The 19,604-nt window shown below is 41.1% G+C and overlaps 2 protein-coding genes and 1 long non-coding RNA gene across 5 annotated transcripts in view; 2 read left to right on the forward strand and 1 right to left on the reverse strand.

The window, feature by feature from the left end:
- The window catches only part of mettl13 (methyltransferase 13, eEF1A lysine and N-terminal methyltransferase), a 76,352-nt gene that overhangs the window by 30,711 nt on the left and 26,037 nt on the right, over positions 1-19,604 (forward strand). The window contains exon 1 of one of the 3 annotated variants that reach the window (XM_061888449.1): positions 19,108-19,129. The exons of the other annotated variants lie outside the window; for them this stretch is intronic. Coding sequence (XP_061744433.1) covers positions 19,121-19,129 — 9 coding nt within the window. The 5' untranslated portion in view covers positions 19,108-19,120. Of the gene's footprint in view, positions 1-19,107; positions 19,130-19,604 lie in introns of those variants that run through there. 3 annotated transcript variants of the gene reach the window in all.
- Positions 1,896-2,332, forward strand: LOC133543478 (uncharacterized). The gene is made up of 2 exons (XR_009804388.1): positions 1,896-1,941; positions 2,029-2,332. It is a non-coding gene; the product is annotated as an uncharacterized LOC133543478 (long non-coding RNA).
- itpa (inosine triphosphatase (nucleoside triphosphate pyrophosphatase)) lies at positions 10,144-17,853 on the reverse strand. The gene is made up of 8 exons (XM_061888453.1): positions 17,702-17,853; positions 17,332-17,389; positions 15,589-15,653; positions 15,439-15,512; positions 12,432-12,463; positions 12,253-12,365; positions 12,102-12,178; positions 10,144-10,502 (listed from the first exon to the last, which is right to left on the reverse strand). Exons 1-8 carry the CDS (start codon positions 17,762-17,764, stop codon positions 10,385-10,387), a joined length of 600 nt encoding a protein of 199 aa, XP_061744437.1. The 5' UTR covers positions 17,765-17,853; the 3' UTR covers positions 10,144-10,384.

The following is a 19,604-nucleotide window of genomic DNA, read 5'->3' on the forward strand; positions in this document are numbered from 1 at the left end:
TTAAGCCAAATATTTTAAGATGTATTTCCGTAAGAGCCATGTAATATTTTTTAACACTGAATACAACTAAATACATCTTTATTTTAACACTAAAAAGGAATAAACAAGAAGCGCGCACGAGGGCGGAAGTACAAAAACTGGGCTATGAAACAAAAGACTAGGATAAAGGCTAAAAACTAAAAACATGAAACAAAAACACTTGCACTGTGGCATAAATAACAAAACTTACGTGGCGTGGACAAAATGAACAGCACAGCAAGGCATGAAGCAGATAATCGAGGCTGTGAAGGGGGAGATTTTGCCAGACTGACTACCTGGTAACTGGCTTAAAGAATGAACATGGTAAGTTTTAACACTGTGATTACTAGCGGAATTATTCATTACTTATCATGTTATTATTCATTACTTATCATGTTAAGCAATATCAGCTAAGTTTTATCTGAGAGCCAGATGCAGTCATCAAAAGAGCCACATCTGGCTCGAGAGCCATAGGTTCCCTACCCCTGTTTTAGCATGATACTTCCGCGCAAAATTTAAAATTGCAATTTAGTAAACCAAAAAGGCCGTATTGGCATGTGTTGCAATGTTAATATTTCATCATTGATATATAAACTATCAGACTGCGTGGTCGGTAGTTGTCATGATCCACGTCTTGGATCATGACATATTCTGGTTTTGGTTCTGTTTATCACATTCTGTCTAGTATTTGTCTTCCTCAGTTCTTTGTGGCACTTCCTGGTTTTGTTTCCGTTGTCATAGTTACCCATTTAGTGTCACCTGTCTCTGCCTTGATCACGCGCACCTCCCCTTGATTATTTATCTCCCTATATATGCCCGCCTCTGTTTGACATTCAGTGGTGGACTCTTGCTTGCTACACGCAACAGCTGACGCCGCTCTTCCAACATCGTGGTAAATCTATTTTTTGTATACTTGTTAGCATATATGCTATTTTGTTTGTTTATGTCCCTAGCTTCCACGCTAGCGCCCTTTGTTCTTTCTAGCTCCCAAGCTAGTTCTGTTGGTTTTTGGTTAGTGCCTTTGTGCAAGTGTTTTTGTTGTTAGTTTGTTTAATTATATAAATAAATTCTTATCCCTACCCTCACGCTGTGCTCCATCTTCCGCTGCACCCACGAGAGAACAACTCGTCATCACAATGCCAGCGAGACGTCACAGTAGTAGAGGGTTTCAGTAGGCCGTTAAACTTTCAATTTAAGGTGCGGGCCGCAAAATAATATCTCGTGGGCCAATTGTGGCCCGTGGGTCTGAGATCCCTGATTTACAGTAATATGCTGTAAAAACAAAAAAATTTAAAAATGCGGTAAAATTTACCCTAAAATTCTGGCAACTGAGCTGCCAGTTTTTTTTTTATCGCAAAATCGAGTTTTTTTTTAAATTCTTTTATTTTTTACAATTTTTATTTTAAAAATTGTATAGGCAACTGTGTAACATTATCATGAAGCGAATCCTTATACATCCATATTCATATGTTCTGGCTAAAGGCAGCCATAACACCTCTGTTCTAGACACAACTTCCACATATGCTGGAGATGTGTATCATCGAACCATTTTTTTAAAAATATCTAATGTTTTGCACAGACTTTCCTACTATTATCGTTTAAAAAACAAACGGTTCCGTTAATGTCCAGAAACACTTACTGTAAGTCCCAGTCATAGAGCTCAGGATGTCCTTAGAAAAGACTCGACTCCACAAAATACCCGTATAAATATGTTTGAGGTCAACTCTTCCATCAATCACTAGTTTGTTACCCTTAAAAAAACACGGAGAGGAGTTTGAATTTCATTAATGGGTGTTTCAAAATAAAACCCAGCAGTCACTGGTTTGGTATGCAGAACAAAGTAACCCTTTTCTTCCTGTTATTCCTAAAATGTGACACAGGAGCATCTGGAGGTTTCAATTTGAAGCAGCAGGAGTGAGTCAGGTATGTCTCATAAATGCAAATATTTGTCTAGTCTCCTGGAAGCCACCTGGAGACCTCCTAACAAAATCATTCTTTTCCTGTTTTTAGAACATTTTGTGCCACAGCATTCAAGGGGGAACTGCACTTTTTCGGGGGAATGAATTTTGCTTATCGTTCCCAATCCTTATGCAAGACCGGAAGATAAAAGGCTTTGATATTATTTTTGTACAGTCTAATTTGGAAAAATCGTCTCATTCTTGGTGGCAAGCAATGCAGCTAATGGGAACTATCCATTCTCCCTCTAAATCACTTTAAAATGAATCCAAAGATATACAGAACAATACTTCATTTACATTCCGTAACCTGTGTAATAACCAAGCTGTAGCAACAACAATAAATCATCGCCTTGCGACATCATGCCACGTTATTAGCCGTGTCCTAGCTTTTGCATCAGCACCCGAATGGACAGTTGTCTGTTTGGTCAAGCTGGACAGGGATGTTTTTTCCAGTTTTTTTCCAGTTGATTTTGGGTAAAAATGGCATTTATGAGGTTGATTGGCAACACTAAATTGGCCCTAGTGTGTGAATGTGAGTGTGAATGTTGTCTGTCTATCTGTGTTGGCCCTGCGATGAGGTAGCGACTTATCTAGGGTGAACCCCGACTTAAACAGGTAGAAAAACGTATTTGGGTGTTATCATTTAGTGGTCAATGGTACGGAATATGTACTGTACTGTGCAATTTACTATTAAAAGTTTCAATCAATCAAAAAAAAAAACACCATCACCCGATTGTAGCTGAGATAGGCCCTAGCACTCCCCACGATCCCAAAAGGGAATAAGCGGTAGAAAATGGATGGATGGATGCCGTTTATGTCGATATAGCTTAGCTCAAATTCCACATTTGCAGCGTCAAGTCATGCCGGTCTTGACACTCTCGGCATCTCTCTGCTCCAACGTCTCCCCCTTCTTTCGTGTTCGCTTCTATAAGCGGTAGTTCATCCTCCGTATACTCAGCATCAAAAAGATAAGGTTGTGAATCGTCATTTGCCCCAAAATAGTAATCTCCATTGTCTGTTACCAAGTCTGCCATGATTAGAGCACACAAATGAGTATTGTAGTTGGTATGACAACTACAAAGTTTTATAGTTGTCATACCAAGCATGATGTGTATCATGATCAATGTAGTAGTGACTCACTGGATGGACAGTTGTCTGTTTGGTCCAGCTGGACAGGGATGTTTTTTTCTGTTTTTTTCCAGTTGATTTTGGGTAAAGATGCCATTTATGAGGTTGATTGGCAACACTAAATTGGCCCTAATGTGTGAATGTGAGTGTGAATGTTGTCCGTCTATCTGTGTTGGCCCTGCGATGAGGTAGCGACTTGTCCTGGATGTATCCTGACTTAAACAGGTAGAAAAACTTATTTGAGTGTTACCATTTAGTGGTCAATGGTACGGAATATGTACTGTACTGTGCAATCTACTAATAAAAGTTTCGATCAATCAAAAAAAAACCCTCCTTCGCCCGATTGTTGCTGAGATAAGCAATAGAGCCCCCAGCGACCCCAAAAGGGAATAAGCGGTAGAAAATAGATGGATGGATGCCATTTATGTCGGCATAGCTTAGCTCAAATTCCACATTTGCAGCGTCAAGTCATGCCGGTCTTGACACTCTCGGCATCTCTCTGCTCCAACGTCTCCCCCTTCTTTCGTGTTCGCTTCTATAAGTGGTAGTTCATCCTCCGTATATTCAGCTTCAAAAAGATAAGGTTGTGAAACGTCATTTGCCCAAAAATAGTCATCTCCATTGTCTGTTACCAAGTCTGCCATGATTAGAACACACAAATGAGTTTTGTAGTTGGTATGACAGCTACAAAGTTTTGTAGTTGTCATACCAAGCATGATGTGCATCATGATCAATGTAGTAGTGACTCACTGGATGGACAGTTGTCTGTTTGGTCCAGCTGGACAGGGATGTTTTTTACAGTTTTTTTCCAGTTGATTTTGGGTAAAGATGCCATTTATGAGGTTGATTGGCAACACTAAATTGGCCCTAGTGTGTGAATGTGAGTGTGAATGTTGTCCGTCTATCTGTGTTGGCCCTGCGATGAGGTGGCGACTTGTCCTGGGTGTACCCCGACTTAAACAAGTAAAAAAACGTATTTGGGTGTTATCATTTAGTGGTCAATGGTACGGAATATGTACTGTACTGTGCAATTTATTAATAAAAGCTTCAATCAATCAAAAATAAACCCGCCTTCGCCCGATTGTAGCTGAAATAGGCCCCAGCACTCCCTACGACCCCAAAAGGGAATAAGCGGTAGAAAATGGATGGATGGATGCCATTTATGTCGATATAGCTTAGCTCAAATTCCACATTTGCAGCGTCAAGTCATGCCGGTCTTGACACTCTCGGCATCTCTCTGCTCCAACGTTTCCCCCTTCTTTTGTGCTCATTTCTATAAGCGGTAGTTCATCCTCCGTATACTCAGCTTCAAAAAGATAAGGTTGTGAATCGTAATTTGCCCAAAAATAGTCATCTCCATTGTGTGTTACCAAGTCTGCCACGATTAAAACACAGGAATGCCTTTGTTTCCGGAAGTTGGAACACACATTTGTTGTCAGAAGTGCGTTGCTATGGGAACGGAAATAATAAATGCGCTGAGGAAAGAAGTTCCGGTAATGCTTAAAATGACAAAAACACGGTAAATATTGAACATATTACATATAGTTATGAACGTGCCTGTTACTATATATATATATGTATATATATATATATATAGTATGTGTGTGTGTATATATATATCCATCCATCCATTTTCTACCGCTTATTCCCTTTCGGGGTCGCGGGGGGCGCTGGCGCCTATCTCAGCTACGATCGGGCGGAAGGCAGGGTACACCCTGGACAAGTCGCCACCTCATCGCAGGGCCAACACAGATAGACAGACTACATTCACACTCACATTCACACACTAGGGCCAATTTAGTGTTGCCAATCAACCTATCCCCAGGTGCATGTCTTTGGAAGTGGGAGGAAGCCGGAGTACCCGGAGGGAACCCACGCATTCACGGGGAGAACATGCAAACTCCACACAGAAAGATCCCGAGCCTGGATTTGAACCCAGGACTGCAGGAACTTCATATTGTGAGGCAGACGCACTAACCCCTCTGCCACCGTAAAGCCTATATATATATATATATATATATATATATATATATATATATATATATATATATATGTATATATGTATGTATATATATATATATATATATATATATATATATATATATATATATATATATGTATATGTATATGTATATGTATATATATATATATAATATAGTACAGGCCAAAGGTTTGGACACACCCCCTCATTCCATGCGTTTTCTTTATTTTCATGACTATTTACATTGCAGATTGTCCCTGAAGGCATCAAAACTATGAATGAACACGTGGAGTTATGTACTTAACAGAAAAAGGTAAAATAACTGAAAACAAGATTTATATTCTAGTTTCTTCAAAATAGCCACTCTTTGCTCTGATTACTGCTTTGCACACTCTTGGCATTCTCTGGATGAGCTTCAAGGGGTAGTCACCTGAAATGGTTTTCACTTCACAGGTGTGCCTTATCAGGGTTAATTAGTGGACATTTTTGCTTTATCAATGGGGTTGGGACCATTAGTTGTGTTGTGAAGGAGAATGTGTCCAAACTTTTGGCCTGTGTGTGTGTGTGTGTGTGTGTGTGTGTGTGTGTGTGTGTGTATATATATATATATGATAGTTATAATTTTTTCATGTATTTATATATGTGTATATAAAACGTCAAAGTAGTTTTAGAGGGCTTTGAAGGCTACAGCGGTGACTCCCATTAGCCGCATCTTGCAATCATTATCATCTTTAGAATCCTAAAAAAAAAGAGACGTGTTTACTTGTGTGTCATGATTTTGAACCATCGAACGGAAAAAAAGCGTAGTTCCCCTGTAACACATTATATCGACACTGGTTATTGCAAAATCATCCAGTTTGGAGTTTTACCTATTTTTTGTGTGGTTACCATGACACAATCAGGATAATTGTATCTTTTTAAGATTTTGAAAGATATTTTGCCTCTTCCAAAGATGAAAGATAGGCCTTTTGTTTCAAGAAGCCGACGCTCGTGTGGCACTCTTTGGTATTTACCAGTCACATGTAGACTTTATGGTTCATTTAATAACCAACCTGCTTTGTTATTAATGTTGGGTTTGGACTCCATCCTCCCAGTCCATCCTGAACTATCATCATCCTCCCTGGCCAATTCTCGGCCTCAATCTGCTGCTCTCATCATCTGGAGCTTCTTGCATACGACTTATGCTCCATGTTGGAAGCTATAACCTCACATGTCAGGTCACTCGAAATAACGGCCATGTTTATGAAAAAGTGATCAAAGAGACATTTATTATGAGTAGATGATATAAGAGCTCATTTGCTTTAGAGGATCATGCCTTGATTTGCTAACATTTAGATCGAGCTAAATATGCCTCCGTGTGCGGACCATGTCTAAGTATAATTGCTTTTTTCAATTTGTGTCACCCTGCAGACAAAAAGCAGGGCGGAGGATTTTTGGGGAGGCGGTGCTCTCCACGTCACTCGCCGCGTACTTTGGTACTGTGTGGTTTTTCGTTTTTTTTCGGCTTTTGACAAGTTCGGTCCATTTTGCTAACTTAAAGGCCTACTGAAACCCACTACTACCGACCACGCAGTCTGATAGTTTATATATCAATGATGAAATATTAACATTGCAACACATAAATAAATAATGATAAATGGGTTGTACTTGTATAGCGCTTTTCTACCTTCAAGGTACTAAAGCGCTTTGACACTACTTCCACATTTACCCATTCACACACACATTCACACACTGATGGAGGGAGCTGCCATGCAAGGCGCCAACCAGCATCCATCAGGAGCAAGGGGTGTGAAGTGTCTTGCTCAGGACACAACGGACGTGACTAAGTTGGTACTAGGTGGGATTTGAACCAGGGACCCTCGGGTTGCGCACGGCCATTCTCCCACTGCGCCACGCCGTCCCTACATGCCAATAGTTTACTAAATTGCAATTTAAAATTTCGCGCGGAAGAATCATGCTAAAACGTCGCGGTACGATGATGCGTGCGCGTGACGTCACGCATCGTAGGGGACATTTAGGTCCAGTACCGTCCACAGCTATAAGTCGTCTCTTTTCATCGCATAATTCCACAGTATTATGGACATCTGTGTTGCTGAATCTTTTGCAATTTGTTCAATTAATAATGGAGACCTTAAAGAAGAAAGATGTAGGTGGGAAGCGGTGTATTGCGGCCGCCTTTAGCAACACAAACACAGCCGGTGTTTCCTTGTTTACATTCCTGAAAGATGACGGTGAAGCTTTACTATGGAACAGAGCGGTCAAGCGAACATGGTTCCCTACCACATGTCAACCGTCAGGTTTCGGTGAGGAAATCGTGGTAATCAGACCAAAGACATGAGCGGAGAACGTGCGTCGTTCCTCCTGCACCTGTCAAAGACACAGCTGCGGACTCTCTTGCCTCCTCCCACCGGCTGCCCCTGACCGTCGGATGCTTCCACCGTGGAGGAGGGGGGAAAAAAAAATCTCAGCCTCGATTATCTGCTTCATGCCTTGCTGTGCTGTTCATTTTGTCCACGCCACGTAAGTTTTGTTATTTATGCCACAGTGCAAGTTTTCGTTATTCATACCACAGTGCAAGTGTTTTTGTTTCATGTTTTTAGTTTTTAGCCTTTATCCTAGTCTTTTGTTTCATAGCCCAGTTTTTGTACTTCCGCCCTCTTGCGCGCTTCTTGTTTATTCCTTTTTAGTGTTAAAATAAAGATGTATTTAGTTGTATTCAGTGTTAAAAAATATTACATGGCTCTTACGGAATTGCATCTTAAAATATTTGGCTTAAATGGCTCTCTCAGCCAAAAAGGTTCCCGACCCCTGTGCTAAAACATCGCGGTATGATGCGCGTGACGTCACGCATTGTAGAGGAACTTTTGGTCCAGCACAGTTCAAAGCTATAAGTCGTCTCTTTTCATCGCATAATTCCACAGTATTCTGGACATCTGTGTTGCTGAATCTTTTGCAACTTGTTCAATTAATAATGGAGACGTCAAAGAAGAAAGATGTAGGTGCGTCTTTAGCAATACAAACACAGCCGGTGTTTCCTTGTTTACAATCCCGAAAGATGACGGTGAAGCTTTACTATGGAACAGAGCGGTCAAGCGAACATGGTTCCCTACCACATGTCAACCGGAAGGTTTCGGTGAGAAAATGGCGGTAATAAGTCGGCTCTTACCGTAGACATGAGCGGAGAGCTTGCGTCGTTCCTCCTGCACCTGTCAAAGAGGCAGCTGCGGACTCTCTTGCCTCCTCCCACCGGCTGCCCCCGACCGTCGGATGCTTCTACCGTGGAGGAGGAAAAACGTGGCTTCCCTCGGAGACACTGGTGGTCACCACACCCGTGGCCACACCGTCCGACTTGCAGGTTGTACAGGTACGACCATATAATCTCACTAAAACACTAGTAACACAATAAGCAGAAAAGGGATTTTCCAGAATTATCCTAGTAAATTTGTCTAATAACATCTGAATTAGTTTTTTTTTTCTAGTCTTTCACTCTCACTTTCCTCATCCAAGAATCTTTCATCCTCGCTCAAATTACTGGGGAAATCGTCGCTTTCTTGGTCCAAATCGCTCTTGCTGCTGGTGGCCATGATTGTAAACAACGTTCGGATGTGAGGAGCTCCACAACCAGTTACGTCACGGGCACATCGTCTGCTACAGGCAAGGCTATTTTATTAGCGATCAAAAGTTGCAAACTTTATAGTCAATGTTCTCTACTACATATTTTCAGCAAAAATATGGCAATATTGCGAAATGATCAAGTATGACACATAGAATGGAACTGCTATCCCCGTTTGAATAAGAAAATCTCATTTCAGTAGGCCTTTAATATATTTCCCAAAAAGACAACACCCCGGCGTGGTAAGGAGGGAATCGCAGTGGATTTAAAAATATGGGGACGGCGTGGCGCAGTGGAAAAGGTCCCTGGTTCAATCCCCACCTAGTACCAACCTTGTCACGTCCGTTGTGTCCTGAGCAAGACACTTCACCCTTGCTCCTGATGGGTGCTGGTTAGCGCCTTGCATGGCAGCTCCCTCCATCAGTGTGTGAATGTGTGTGTGAATGGGTAAATGTGGAAGTAGTGTCAAAGCGCTTTGAGTAACTTGAAGGTAGAAAAGCGCTATACAAGTACAACCCATTTATATCAATCAATCAATCAATGTTTACTTATATAGCCCTAAATCACTAGTGTCTCAAAGGGCTGCACAAACCACTACGACATCCTCGGTAGGCCCACATAAGGGCAAGGAAAACTCACACCCAGTGGGACATCGGTGACAATAATGACCCAGTGGGACGTCGGTGACAATGATGACTATGAGAACCTTGGAGAGGAGGAAAGCAATGGATGTCGAGCGGGTCTAACATGATACTGTGAAAGTTCAATCCATAATGGATCCAACACAGTCGCAAGAGTCCAGTCCAAAGCGGATCCAACACAGCAGCGAGAGTCCCGTTCACAGCGGAGCCAGCAGGAAAACATCCCAAGCGGAGGCGGATCAGCAGCGCAGAGATGTCCCCAGCCGATACACAGGCGAGCAGTACATGGCCACCGGATCGGACCAGACCCCCTCCACAAGGGAGAGTGGGACATAGGAGAAAAAGAAACGGCAGATCAACTGGTCTAAAAAGGGAGTCTATTTAAAGGCTAGAGTATATATATATATATGATTTGTGAGGAGTACTTTAATGGTGCTTGGAAGTATGGAAGAATAAACAAAGAAGGCTTCGTACCACAGCAACTTTTAATTGTGATGAGACTGGATAATTATGTCAAAGCCGACTTATTTCACAGCGTAGAAAATCTACGTCTCATTCAGCACACATACAGCCCCTCTCCTCATCCCTCCTTTCTTGTCAGCTCCTCATTCATCAATGTTAATGTAAGTGGAATTTACTTTTTTACATACTTATTATTGTAGCAATATGGTTGGTAAAGTTAAGGATTAAAGTTAAGGATTTTTCTTGGAATTTCTGATTGTTTGTGAGGGCACCAAATTGACTTATGTGTGTACGCATGTTGCCGCAGCTTGTCAGTAGTTTTGGCTTGAAAATAAATAGTGATCACTCCATGATATGTTTATTTGACATACAGTACTGTATATCACTTCATATTGTGTTCAAAGTGTACAAACATTTACTAAAATATGAACTTTTGTTGAGGCTGGAACCCATTATTCATATTTACATTGTTTTTTTATGAAAACATATGCTTCAGTTTCCAAACTTTTTGGTTCACGAACCCTGTTCAAAAACCAATGAAGTTCTTAAATCAAAGTTCCACTGTATGAACAAACATGGCGACTCAATTGTTCGCCCTTTTCTTCTTCTTGCCGTACAGCGAGAAGTGCTCCGACATGGCCGCCAGGGCTCGGTATCGGTGAGAAATGGAGTTCTTTACTTCTTTGGGAAGCTCTGCGTAGCTGGACACACACACAAAAAAAAGGAAGAAATCGTGAGAATGTTAGGAAAAAAAGGAGGGATTTTATTTACAATATTTGTTTTGAAAACTGTATGCCAATACCTGTTTCCTCTTACCATTTACGGTTTTATTTTTAAATGAAGGATCATAGAGTTACAAATAATGTACATGACAAAACTATTGATGGTCCACATTTATTTCTTATTCTTCTTCCTCCAAACACGACGAGTTGAGTTTATACCAAAATGGATACATGGATGATACAGCAGAGGATTGGGAGAATGTCATGTGGTCAGATGAAACCAAAATAGAACTTTTTGGTATAAACTCAACTCGTCGTGTTTGGAGGAAGAAGAATACTGAGTTGCATCCCAAGAACACCATACCTACTGTGAAGCATGGGGGTGGAAAACATCATTGTTTGGGGCTCTTTTTCTGCTAAGGCAGGGGTTGGGAACCTTTTTGGCTGAGAGAGCCATGAAAACCAAATATTTTAAAATGTATTTCCGTGAGAGCCGTATAATATACACTGAATACAACTATAAGCATGCAGTATAAGTCTCTAATTCTTTTTAATAACAATGTTATTCTGAAGCTAACCAATAATAAATAAAATACATCTTACCATGAATGCGACTTCTTGAACAGGTGCGGTAGAAAACGGACAAATGGATTAAAATGCATGAGAATGTTTTATATTTTGCACTTTATTTTTAACACTGCGATTATCGGCGGAATTATTAATTACTTATTCTGTTAAGTAATTTCAGCTACGATTTATCAATTGATCTGTGTTAAGGAAAGAATGAATGGGGCCATGTATCGTGAGATTTTGAGCCAAAACCTCCTTCCATCAGTGAGAGCTTTGAATGGTTGACCAAATACTTATTTTCCACCATAATTTACAAATAAATTCTTTAAAATTCCTACAATGTGAATTTTTTTAACATTCTGTCTCTCACAGTTGAAGTGTACCTATGATGAAAATCACAGACTTCTGTCATCATTTTAAGTGGGAGAACTTGCACAATCGGTGGCTGACTAAATACTTTTTTGCCCTACTGTATGTTTTTCTCCTTCTTTATTATGCAATTTTCGGCAGGTGTGACTTATACTCCGGAGCGACTTATACTCCGAAATATACTGTACATAACTCCACCGGTGTTCATTCATAGTTTTGATACCTTCAGTGACAATCTGCAATGTCAATTGTCATGATAATGAAAAAAGCCCAAACTTGTCCAAACTTTTAGCCTGTACTGCCGGCATAAAAATATTGGTATCAGGAAAACCCTAATAGAAATGAAACATAAAAATCAAACCAACAACACGCTTGCTCACCCAAAACTACATTCCTGCCTCGTTTGATTAGTGTAATTACGACCTTGCACAAAACCTCAGAACAACCTCATATCTAACTCCACTATGTTAGAGAAATTGCAGCAATACAGCAGAATAGAGGTGAGTGGAGAAGTAAAGAATGCTTTGCTTGACTGTACAATGTTAAAGCAGGACAGTACAGATAGCCTGGACCAGTACACCCTTAATCTTTGGCTCCCTCTAGTGATACGTAGCAACAAAGCACAAACATCCCCCTTACGTTTTGTCGTAGCCCTCTGGTTGGAAACAGGGATCCCATCCAAAGTCTCGTGGTCCTCTTGGTTCCACAATGTGCCCCTTAAAACGACAAATCACATTAGATCGGGACAAAACCCTTTAAGACTTGTGACTGTCAAGAGAAATTGTGTCACCTGAGTAATTCCTCTGAAGAGCTCCACTGGTTTGTCTTTTCCGGGCGTGAAAGCAAAGGTGCAGAGGGCCCACGCGGATTTATCCTCGAATCCGGCGAGGAGTTTGTACAAGCCTTTAAATACAACACAGGACAAGGTCATTTCATTACAAAAGAACATCCTGATTTTCTAGTACTGACCTTCTGGCTTGAGTTGATCTAGGAACCACTTTCTGTAAAACAATGACATTGAGGTTACTTAAAGCTTTCTGGGGCCCCTCTAATGACAAAATCCACATTGTAAAAATTATGTCTTCAGGTAAAATTCCCCCAAAATAGACGAAGTGGAGATTTTAGTTTTTACCTACTGGAGGCAATTTCACATTACGTAGTTTGTGTTTAGTGAAGCATCTTCATCCCCAATCACGATTTTCACACAGAATTTGAAGAAGGATCAAATACTCCCGTCCAAAGGCTAAACCCAGTAACTCAATTGTGGTCAAAACTGAGCTGATAATAATTTTGGAGTTCCTAGGTGATATGCTTTACATCAGTGTATGTGATATTGTAATTTATTCCGTAAGTAAGCTGTTAAGCGCATGGCAGGACCTAGCAACTACCACATAACCGCCTAGATACAACAGAAAAACCTAGTGTCTCAAGGGACCAATCGGAGCTTCTTTGTCAGTCACATTATTGTCTTTAATGAGACATTTGCACGAATGGGGGCCGACGGTCAACCTGCTTATGTGATATTATGGCACTAGGGGATATTTAGAAGATTGGCCCAGGACGTTGCAAGCACCTTCATTAAATGTATTGTTCTTGATTCTTCCCCTTGCATACTCTTTTGGGCAGATAACTGTGGAGGTCAAAATAAAAACTGGACGCTGTACACGGCTCTTGCCCAATGTGCAAACGCAGAGTGGGGCCCACCAGAGATTGTGATAAAATATCTGGAGAAAGGGCACACGTTCATGAGAGCAAATTCAATCCATGGCTCAATCGGCAAGAAAATGAACGCTCAAGAAAACATCTATACGTTTGATGACTTTGTAGATATTTGTAAGACAGCATCAAGATAGATTGGTTTTCCTTTGTTTTCTCAAAATCAGCTAGAAGTGAGTTACTAGGTTTTGCCTTTGGACGGGAGAATATGTCTGCCAGATGCACTGTTGCAAGTTGGAGCAATACAACTAAAGTAGGGATGTCCGATATCAGCGGCCGATAAATGCTTTAAAATGTAATATCGGAAATTATCGGTATCAAAATTATCGGTATGGGTTTAAAACAGTCAAATTTATGACTTTTTAAAACGCCGCTGTGTACACGGACGTAGGGAGAAATACAGAGCGCCAATAAACCTTAAAGGCACTGCCTTTGTGTACAGTCACATAACATCTACGGTGTTTCACACAGACAGGTGAATGCAATGCATACTTGGTCAACAGCCCTACAGGTCACAGAGGGTGGCCGTATAAACCACTTTAACACTGTTACAAATATGCGCCGCATTGTGAACCCACACCAAACAAGAATGACAAACATATTTCGGGAGAACATCCGCACCGCAACACAATATAAACAAAACAGAACCAATACCCAGAAACCCTTGCAGCACTAACTCTTCCGGGACGCAACAATATACACCCCCGCTGCCCCCTACCTCCCTCCCACCTCAACCTCCTCATGCTCTCTCAGGGAAATTCCAAGCTGCTGTTTTGAGGCGTGTTAAAAAAAATAATGCACTTTGTGACTTCAATAATAAATATGGCAGTGCCATGTTGGCATTTTTTTCAATAACTTGAGTTGGTTTATTTTGGAAAACCTTGATACATTGTTTAATGCATCCAGCGGGGCATTAAAACAAAATTAGGCATAATAATGTGTTGACTCCACAACTGTATATATCGGTATCGGTTGATATCGGAATCTATAGTTAAGAGTTGGACAATATCGGGTATCGGCAAAAAAAGCCATTATCGGACATCTCTAATCTAAAGCCTGCCTACTGTACATTTCCAAATGATGGTAATACAAGGAAAGTATGGCCCTCTTCTGTCAAACCGACCAAATGAGTGTAATTTGCAGTGGTCATTTTAATGATTCTGACTTTGAAAAAAAATGTTTTAGTCTGAGTCTGAATAGAACTTTTTAAAAAGACTCAGGCCAAAAGGTATCCTAAAAATCAGGAGATGAAAGACCTAGTCAGAACCAAAGACGGAGAAAGTAGAGCAGACCTGGTGTGCAAAAATAATATAAGATGCTAGTATTCTATTTTGCATCCTCTTCTACTGATGTTTTCCTCAAGATGTTTAGGAAATGCTGAGACAGCAGCCAATGATTTATACTGGGATTCTTTTATATTTATTTTTCCTCATATTTTTAACCACATTAGTTTTTACATAATAGACACATTGTCAATGCAGGGAAATGGGCTCCAAGTCTGTAGATCAGTGTTTTTCCGCCTGTTTTGAGCCAAGGCACATTTTTTGCTTGAAAAGAACCGGAGGCACACCACCAGCAGAAATGATTAAAAAATTAAACTCAGTTGACAGTAAAAAGTTAAAGTACCAATGATTGTCACACACACACGAGGTTTGGTGAACTGTGTCCTCTGCATTTGACCTATCCCTTTGTTCACCCCCTGGGAGGTGAACAAAGTAGATGCAAGAAATATCGCTCAAAGGAAGACATAAAACTGCTAAAGGAAAATACCAAAAAAAGAGAAAAAGCCACCAAAATAGGAGCGCAAGACAAGAACTAAAACACTACACACAGGAAAACCACAAAAAACTCCAAATAAGCCACGGCATGATGTGACAGGTTGTGAGAGTACACCTACTTTGAGACATGCTTGGTTATGGTTTGAATTCATATCCAACAATTGCGACAACGACTCTTTACTGTCAACTGAGTTTAATTTTTTTATGATTTCTGCTGGTGGTGTGCCTCCGCATTTTTTCAATACAAAAAATGTGCCTTGGCTCAGAAAAGGTTGAAAAACACTGCTGATGACGTCACAGCAAGAGGGAGTGGCATATCCAGTCTGGCGATGGAAAGTGGGCGTTCCAAATACACATCCCTCAAAAACTAATTGATAGAATGCCAGATTAATTTTTAGGAGCAAAAAAAAAAAACAGAAAGAGAATGTGTTAAAGAGCACTATGGCTCCTGTGAGGTGTGCAATAAGAGTGGTGAAACTAACATGTAAGGGCCAGGCAATCCTCCCAGTGCCTTGAAACACAGACAGGTGTCCTCCACGATGACCGGGCCATCAATCTAAACAAACACAGACAGACGGTGCACTTTTGCATCTCTATTCCCGTTTTAATATGATACAAAGAAGCAAGTCTACCTGCTGCGCAGCCTCCTTGCACTTCTGGATAGAAATTTCATCTGGCTCCCCTTGGTACTCAGGCACTAGCGAAAGAAGTGGTTAGGTGATATTTCATGGTTGATTAAAGGCCTACTGAAACCCACTACTACCGACCACGCAGTCTGATAGTTTATATATCAATGATGAAATATTAACATTGCAACACATGCCAATACGGCCTTTTTAGTTTACTAAATTGCAATTTTAAATTTCCCGCAAAGTATCCTGTTGAAAACGTCGCGGAATGATGACGCTTATGATGACACGTGCGCGTGACGTACCCGGTGGTAGCGGACATGTTCTCCCAGTACCGATCACGGCTAAAAGTAGTCTGTTTTTATCGCATAATTACACAGTATTTTGGACATCTGTGTTGCTGAACCTTTTGCAATTTGTTCAATTAATAATGGAGACTACAAATAAGAAAGATGTTGGTGGAAAGCGGTGTATTGCAGCCGGTGTTTCTTTGTTTGTTGTGAAGCTTTAACATGGAACAGAGCGGTCAAGCTAACATGGTTGTCTACCACATGTCAACCGGCAGGTTTCGGTGAGAAAATTGTGGTAATAAGTCGGCTCTTACCGTAAACATGAGCGGAGCTTGTGTCGTTCCTCCCGCAGCTGTCAAAGACTTTCTTGGCTCCTCCATGGCTTCCCTCAGAGACACTGGCGGTCACCACACCCCTCCGACTTTCAGGTATGACTTTATAATCTCACTAAAACACTAGTAACACAATAAGCAGATAATTTCCCGCTAAGTGTCGGTTGAAAATGTCGCGGTATGATGACGCGTGCGTTTGACGTCACCGGTTGTAGCAGACATTATTTTCCAGCCCGATCCAAGCTATAAGTAGTCTGCTTTAATTGCATAATTACACAATATTCTGGACATCTGTGTTGCTGAATCTTTTGCAATTTGTTCAATTAATAATGGAGAAGTCAAAGTAGAAAGATGGAGGTGGGAAGCTTTTAGCCCTTAGCCACAAAAACACAGCCGGTGTTTCCTTCTTTAAAATTCCAGAAGATGTAGCTTTACTATGGATCAGAGCGGTCAAGCGAACATGGATCCCGACTACATGTCAACCGGCAGTTTTCGGTGAGAAAATTGTGGTAATAAGTCACCTCTTACCGGAGACATCAGCTTTCGTCCTCCTGCAGCTGCCGTGACTTCCCTCAGAGACTCTGGCGTCAACACACCCGTGGCCACACCCCTCCGACTTTCAGGTAATATTTAATCTCACTAAAACACTAGCAACACAATAGGCAGATAAGGGATTTTCTAGAATTATCCTAGTAAATGTGTCAATAACATCTGAATCGCTGCCACTGCACTTTTTTTTTTCTTCTAGTCCTTGAGTCTCACTATCCTCATCCACGAATCTTTCATCCTCGCTCAAATTAATGGGGAAATTGTCGCTTTCTTGGCCCGAATCGCTCTAGCTGCTGGTGACCATGATTGTAAACAATGTTCCGATGTGAGGAGCTCCACAACCCGTGACGTCACGCGCACATCGTCTGGTTCTTCCGGTACAGGCAAAGCTTTTTTATTAGCGACGAAAAGTTGCAAACTTTATCGGCAATGTTCTCTACTAAATCCTTTCAGCAAAAATATGGCAATATCGCGAAATGATCAAGTATGACACATAGAATGGACCTGCTATCCCCATTTGAATAAGAACATCTCATTTCAGTAGGCCTTTAAGAGTGGTAACAACTCTTACTTACAGTCAATCTTCTTTGAGATGAGTTTGTAGGGAAAGGTGTCGCCCAGAATCTGAATCACCTGTAGAAGCAAAATAACATCGGCAATTGATTAGTATGCCTTGAGAGTGTTCCTCTTTCTTTTTGGGTTGACCAGCAGGCGTCTCGAATGGACGGTTAAACACGCTATATCCATCCATTTTCTACCGCTTGTCCCTTTCGGGGTCGCGGGGGGGTGCTGGAGCCTATCTCAGCTGAGTTCAGGCGGAAAGCGGGATACACCCTGGACAAGTCGCCACCTCATCACAAAACGCACAATAATTTGTTACTTTTTCTACACCTCCGAAAATAAAGCTGCACATGGCTACATATCGAAAAATGGAATTTCGCTTACCTCTTCAAGTTTTTTTCCGTTTCCTGTCACAAACACGACAGACCTTCCGACCGGTACCGCCATGTTGGATCGTCTTCTTCGTTTTATTCTCTCTTCTTCTACGGTGTCTTGGCGGCTTTCCGCCTAGATATTAATAGATAGATGGGCCATTTAAACAAGAACGCCAAGAGTAATTTTAAAACGAAACAAAATGTGTATCAATAGCACATGTCTGGAAGTTGGCATTGAAGTTAACTGCATGGAAATCGGTTAAGAAATGAGCACGTTATAATTTATTTTAACATGCAGTACGTGCTTTGCGTGGAGTTTCGCCCCCACAAAGATGGCCGCCAAGTAAACACGTCGCTTGGAGTTTCGCCCCCTCCAAGATGGCCGCCATGTAGACACGACGCTTAGCTGGCGTATGTCCTGTTTCATATATTATACATTTAAAGTTACACAATCGATCATTCCTTACTTCAGCAAAAAAAACTGAAAACTATGGCATAGGTGTTTCACAACAGTGGTTAAGTAGTTATTTAAAGGCCTAGTGAAATGAGATTGTCTTATTTAAAAGGGGATAGCAGGTCCATTCTATGTGTCATACTTGATCATTTCGCGATTTTGCCATATTTTTGCTGAACGGATTTAGTAGAGAACATCAATGATAAAGTTTGCAACTTTAGATCGCTAATAAAAAAGAGACGATGTGCGTGTGACGTCACGGGTTGTGGAGCTCCTCACATCTTCACATTGTTTACAATCATGGCCACCAGCAGCGAGAGCGATTCGGACCGAGAAAGCTACGATTTCCTCATTAATTTGAGCAAGGATGAAAGATTTGTGGATGAGGAAATTGAGAGTAAAGGACTCGAGAGAGAAAAAAAAAGACGAGGGCAGTGGGAGTGATTCAGATGTTAATAGACACATTTACTAGTGTAGCTGAGTGTCCTGGGTTCACCTATACATTGTACTTATATAATAAAATAATAAACAGGAGACATTAGAGCAGGTCTGGTAGCCACCGCTTCTTTAATGTGAACTCCTTTACACCTCTCTCTCCACAACCACACACCCTACGTCACAGCCCCACGGCAACTCTGAAAGGACAAAACTTCTCCTCCTCCTCACACTCTGTTAACTTGAGACACCCTGAACTGTTTGTTACACTGGGATAATTCTGGAAAATCCCTATCTGCTTATTGTGTTACTAGTGTTTTAGTAAGATTATATGGTGGTACCTGAAAGTCGGAAGGGGGTTGCCACGGGTGGGATGACCGCCAGTGTCTCCGTGGGCAACCACGTTTCTCGACGAGGCAAGGCAGCCGGGCTGAGATCCCTCCCCCCTCCTCCACGGTGTAAGCATCCGGTTGGGGACGGCCGTTGGGAGGAGGCAAGAGAGTCCGCAGCTGAAGGAGGAACTACGCAAACTCTCCGCTCATGTCTACGGTAAGAGCCGACTTTTTGCCACCCTTTTATCACCGAAACCTGCCGGTTGACTTGTGGTAGGGAACCATGTTCGCTTGACCGCTCAATCATCAGGAGATTTATCATCTCCTGATGATTGAGGGAACCCCTCATGAAACAGTTCTGTAGAGATGAAGTAGTCTTGTGATTTTTCCCACACATATATATATATATATATATATATATATATATATATATATATATATATGTGTGTATGTATGTATATATATATATTTATATATATACATATACATATATCTCCTTACGATTGAGGGAACCCCTCATGAAACACTTCTGTAGAGATGAAGTAGTCTTGTGATTTTTCCCACACACACATACATACATATATATATATATATATATATATATATATATAAATATATATATATATATATATATATATATATCCTGACGATTGAGGGAACCCCTCATGAAACAGTTCTGTAGAGATGAAGTA

The sequence above is a fragment of the Nerophis ophidion genome, linkage group LG26 (assembly GCF_033978795.1).
Source record: "Nerophis ophidion isolate RoL-2023_Sa linkage group LG26, RoL_Noph_v1.0, whole genome shotgun sequence".
Taxonomy (NCBI): Eukaryota; Metazoa; Chordata; class Actinopteri; order Syngnathiformes; family Syngnathidae; genus Nerophis; species Nerophis ophidion.

Bases quoted from the DNA above. Each gene is read 5' to 3' on its own strand.
- itpa (XM_061888453.1), bottom strand. From the start codon at position 17,764: ATGGCGGTACCGGTCGGAAGGTCTGTCGTGTTTGTGACAGGAAACGGA. The intron at 17,390-17,701 runs GTAAGCGAAATT...TTGCTTCTACAG, and splicing joins ACGGAAAAAAACTTGAAGAG to GTGATTCAGATTCTGGGCGA. The intron at 12,366-12,431 runs GTCAGTACTAGA...TTGTATTTAAAG, and splicing joins AGATCAACTCAAGCCAGAAG to GCTTGTACAAACTCCTCGCC.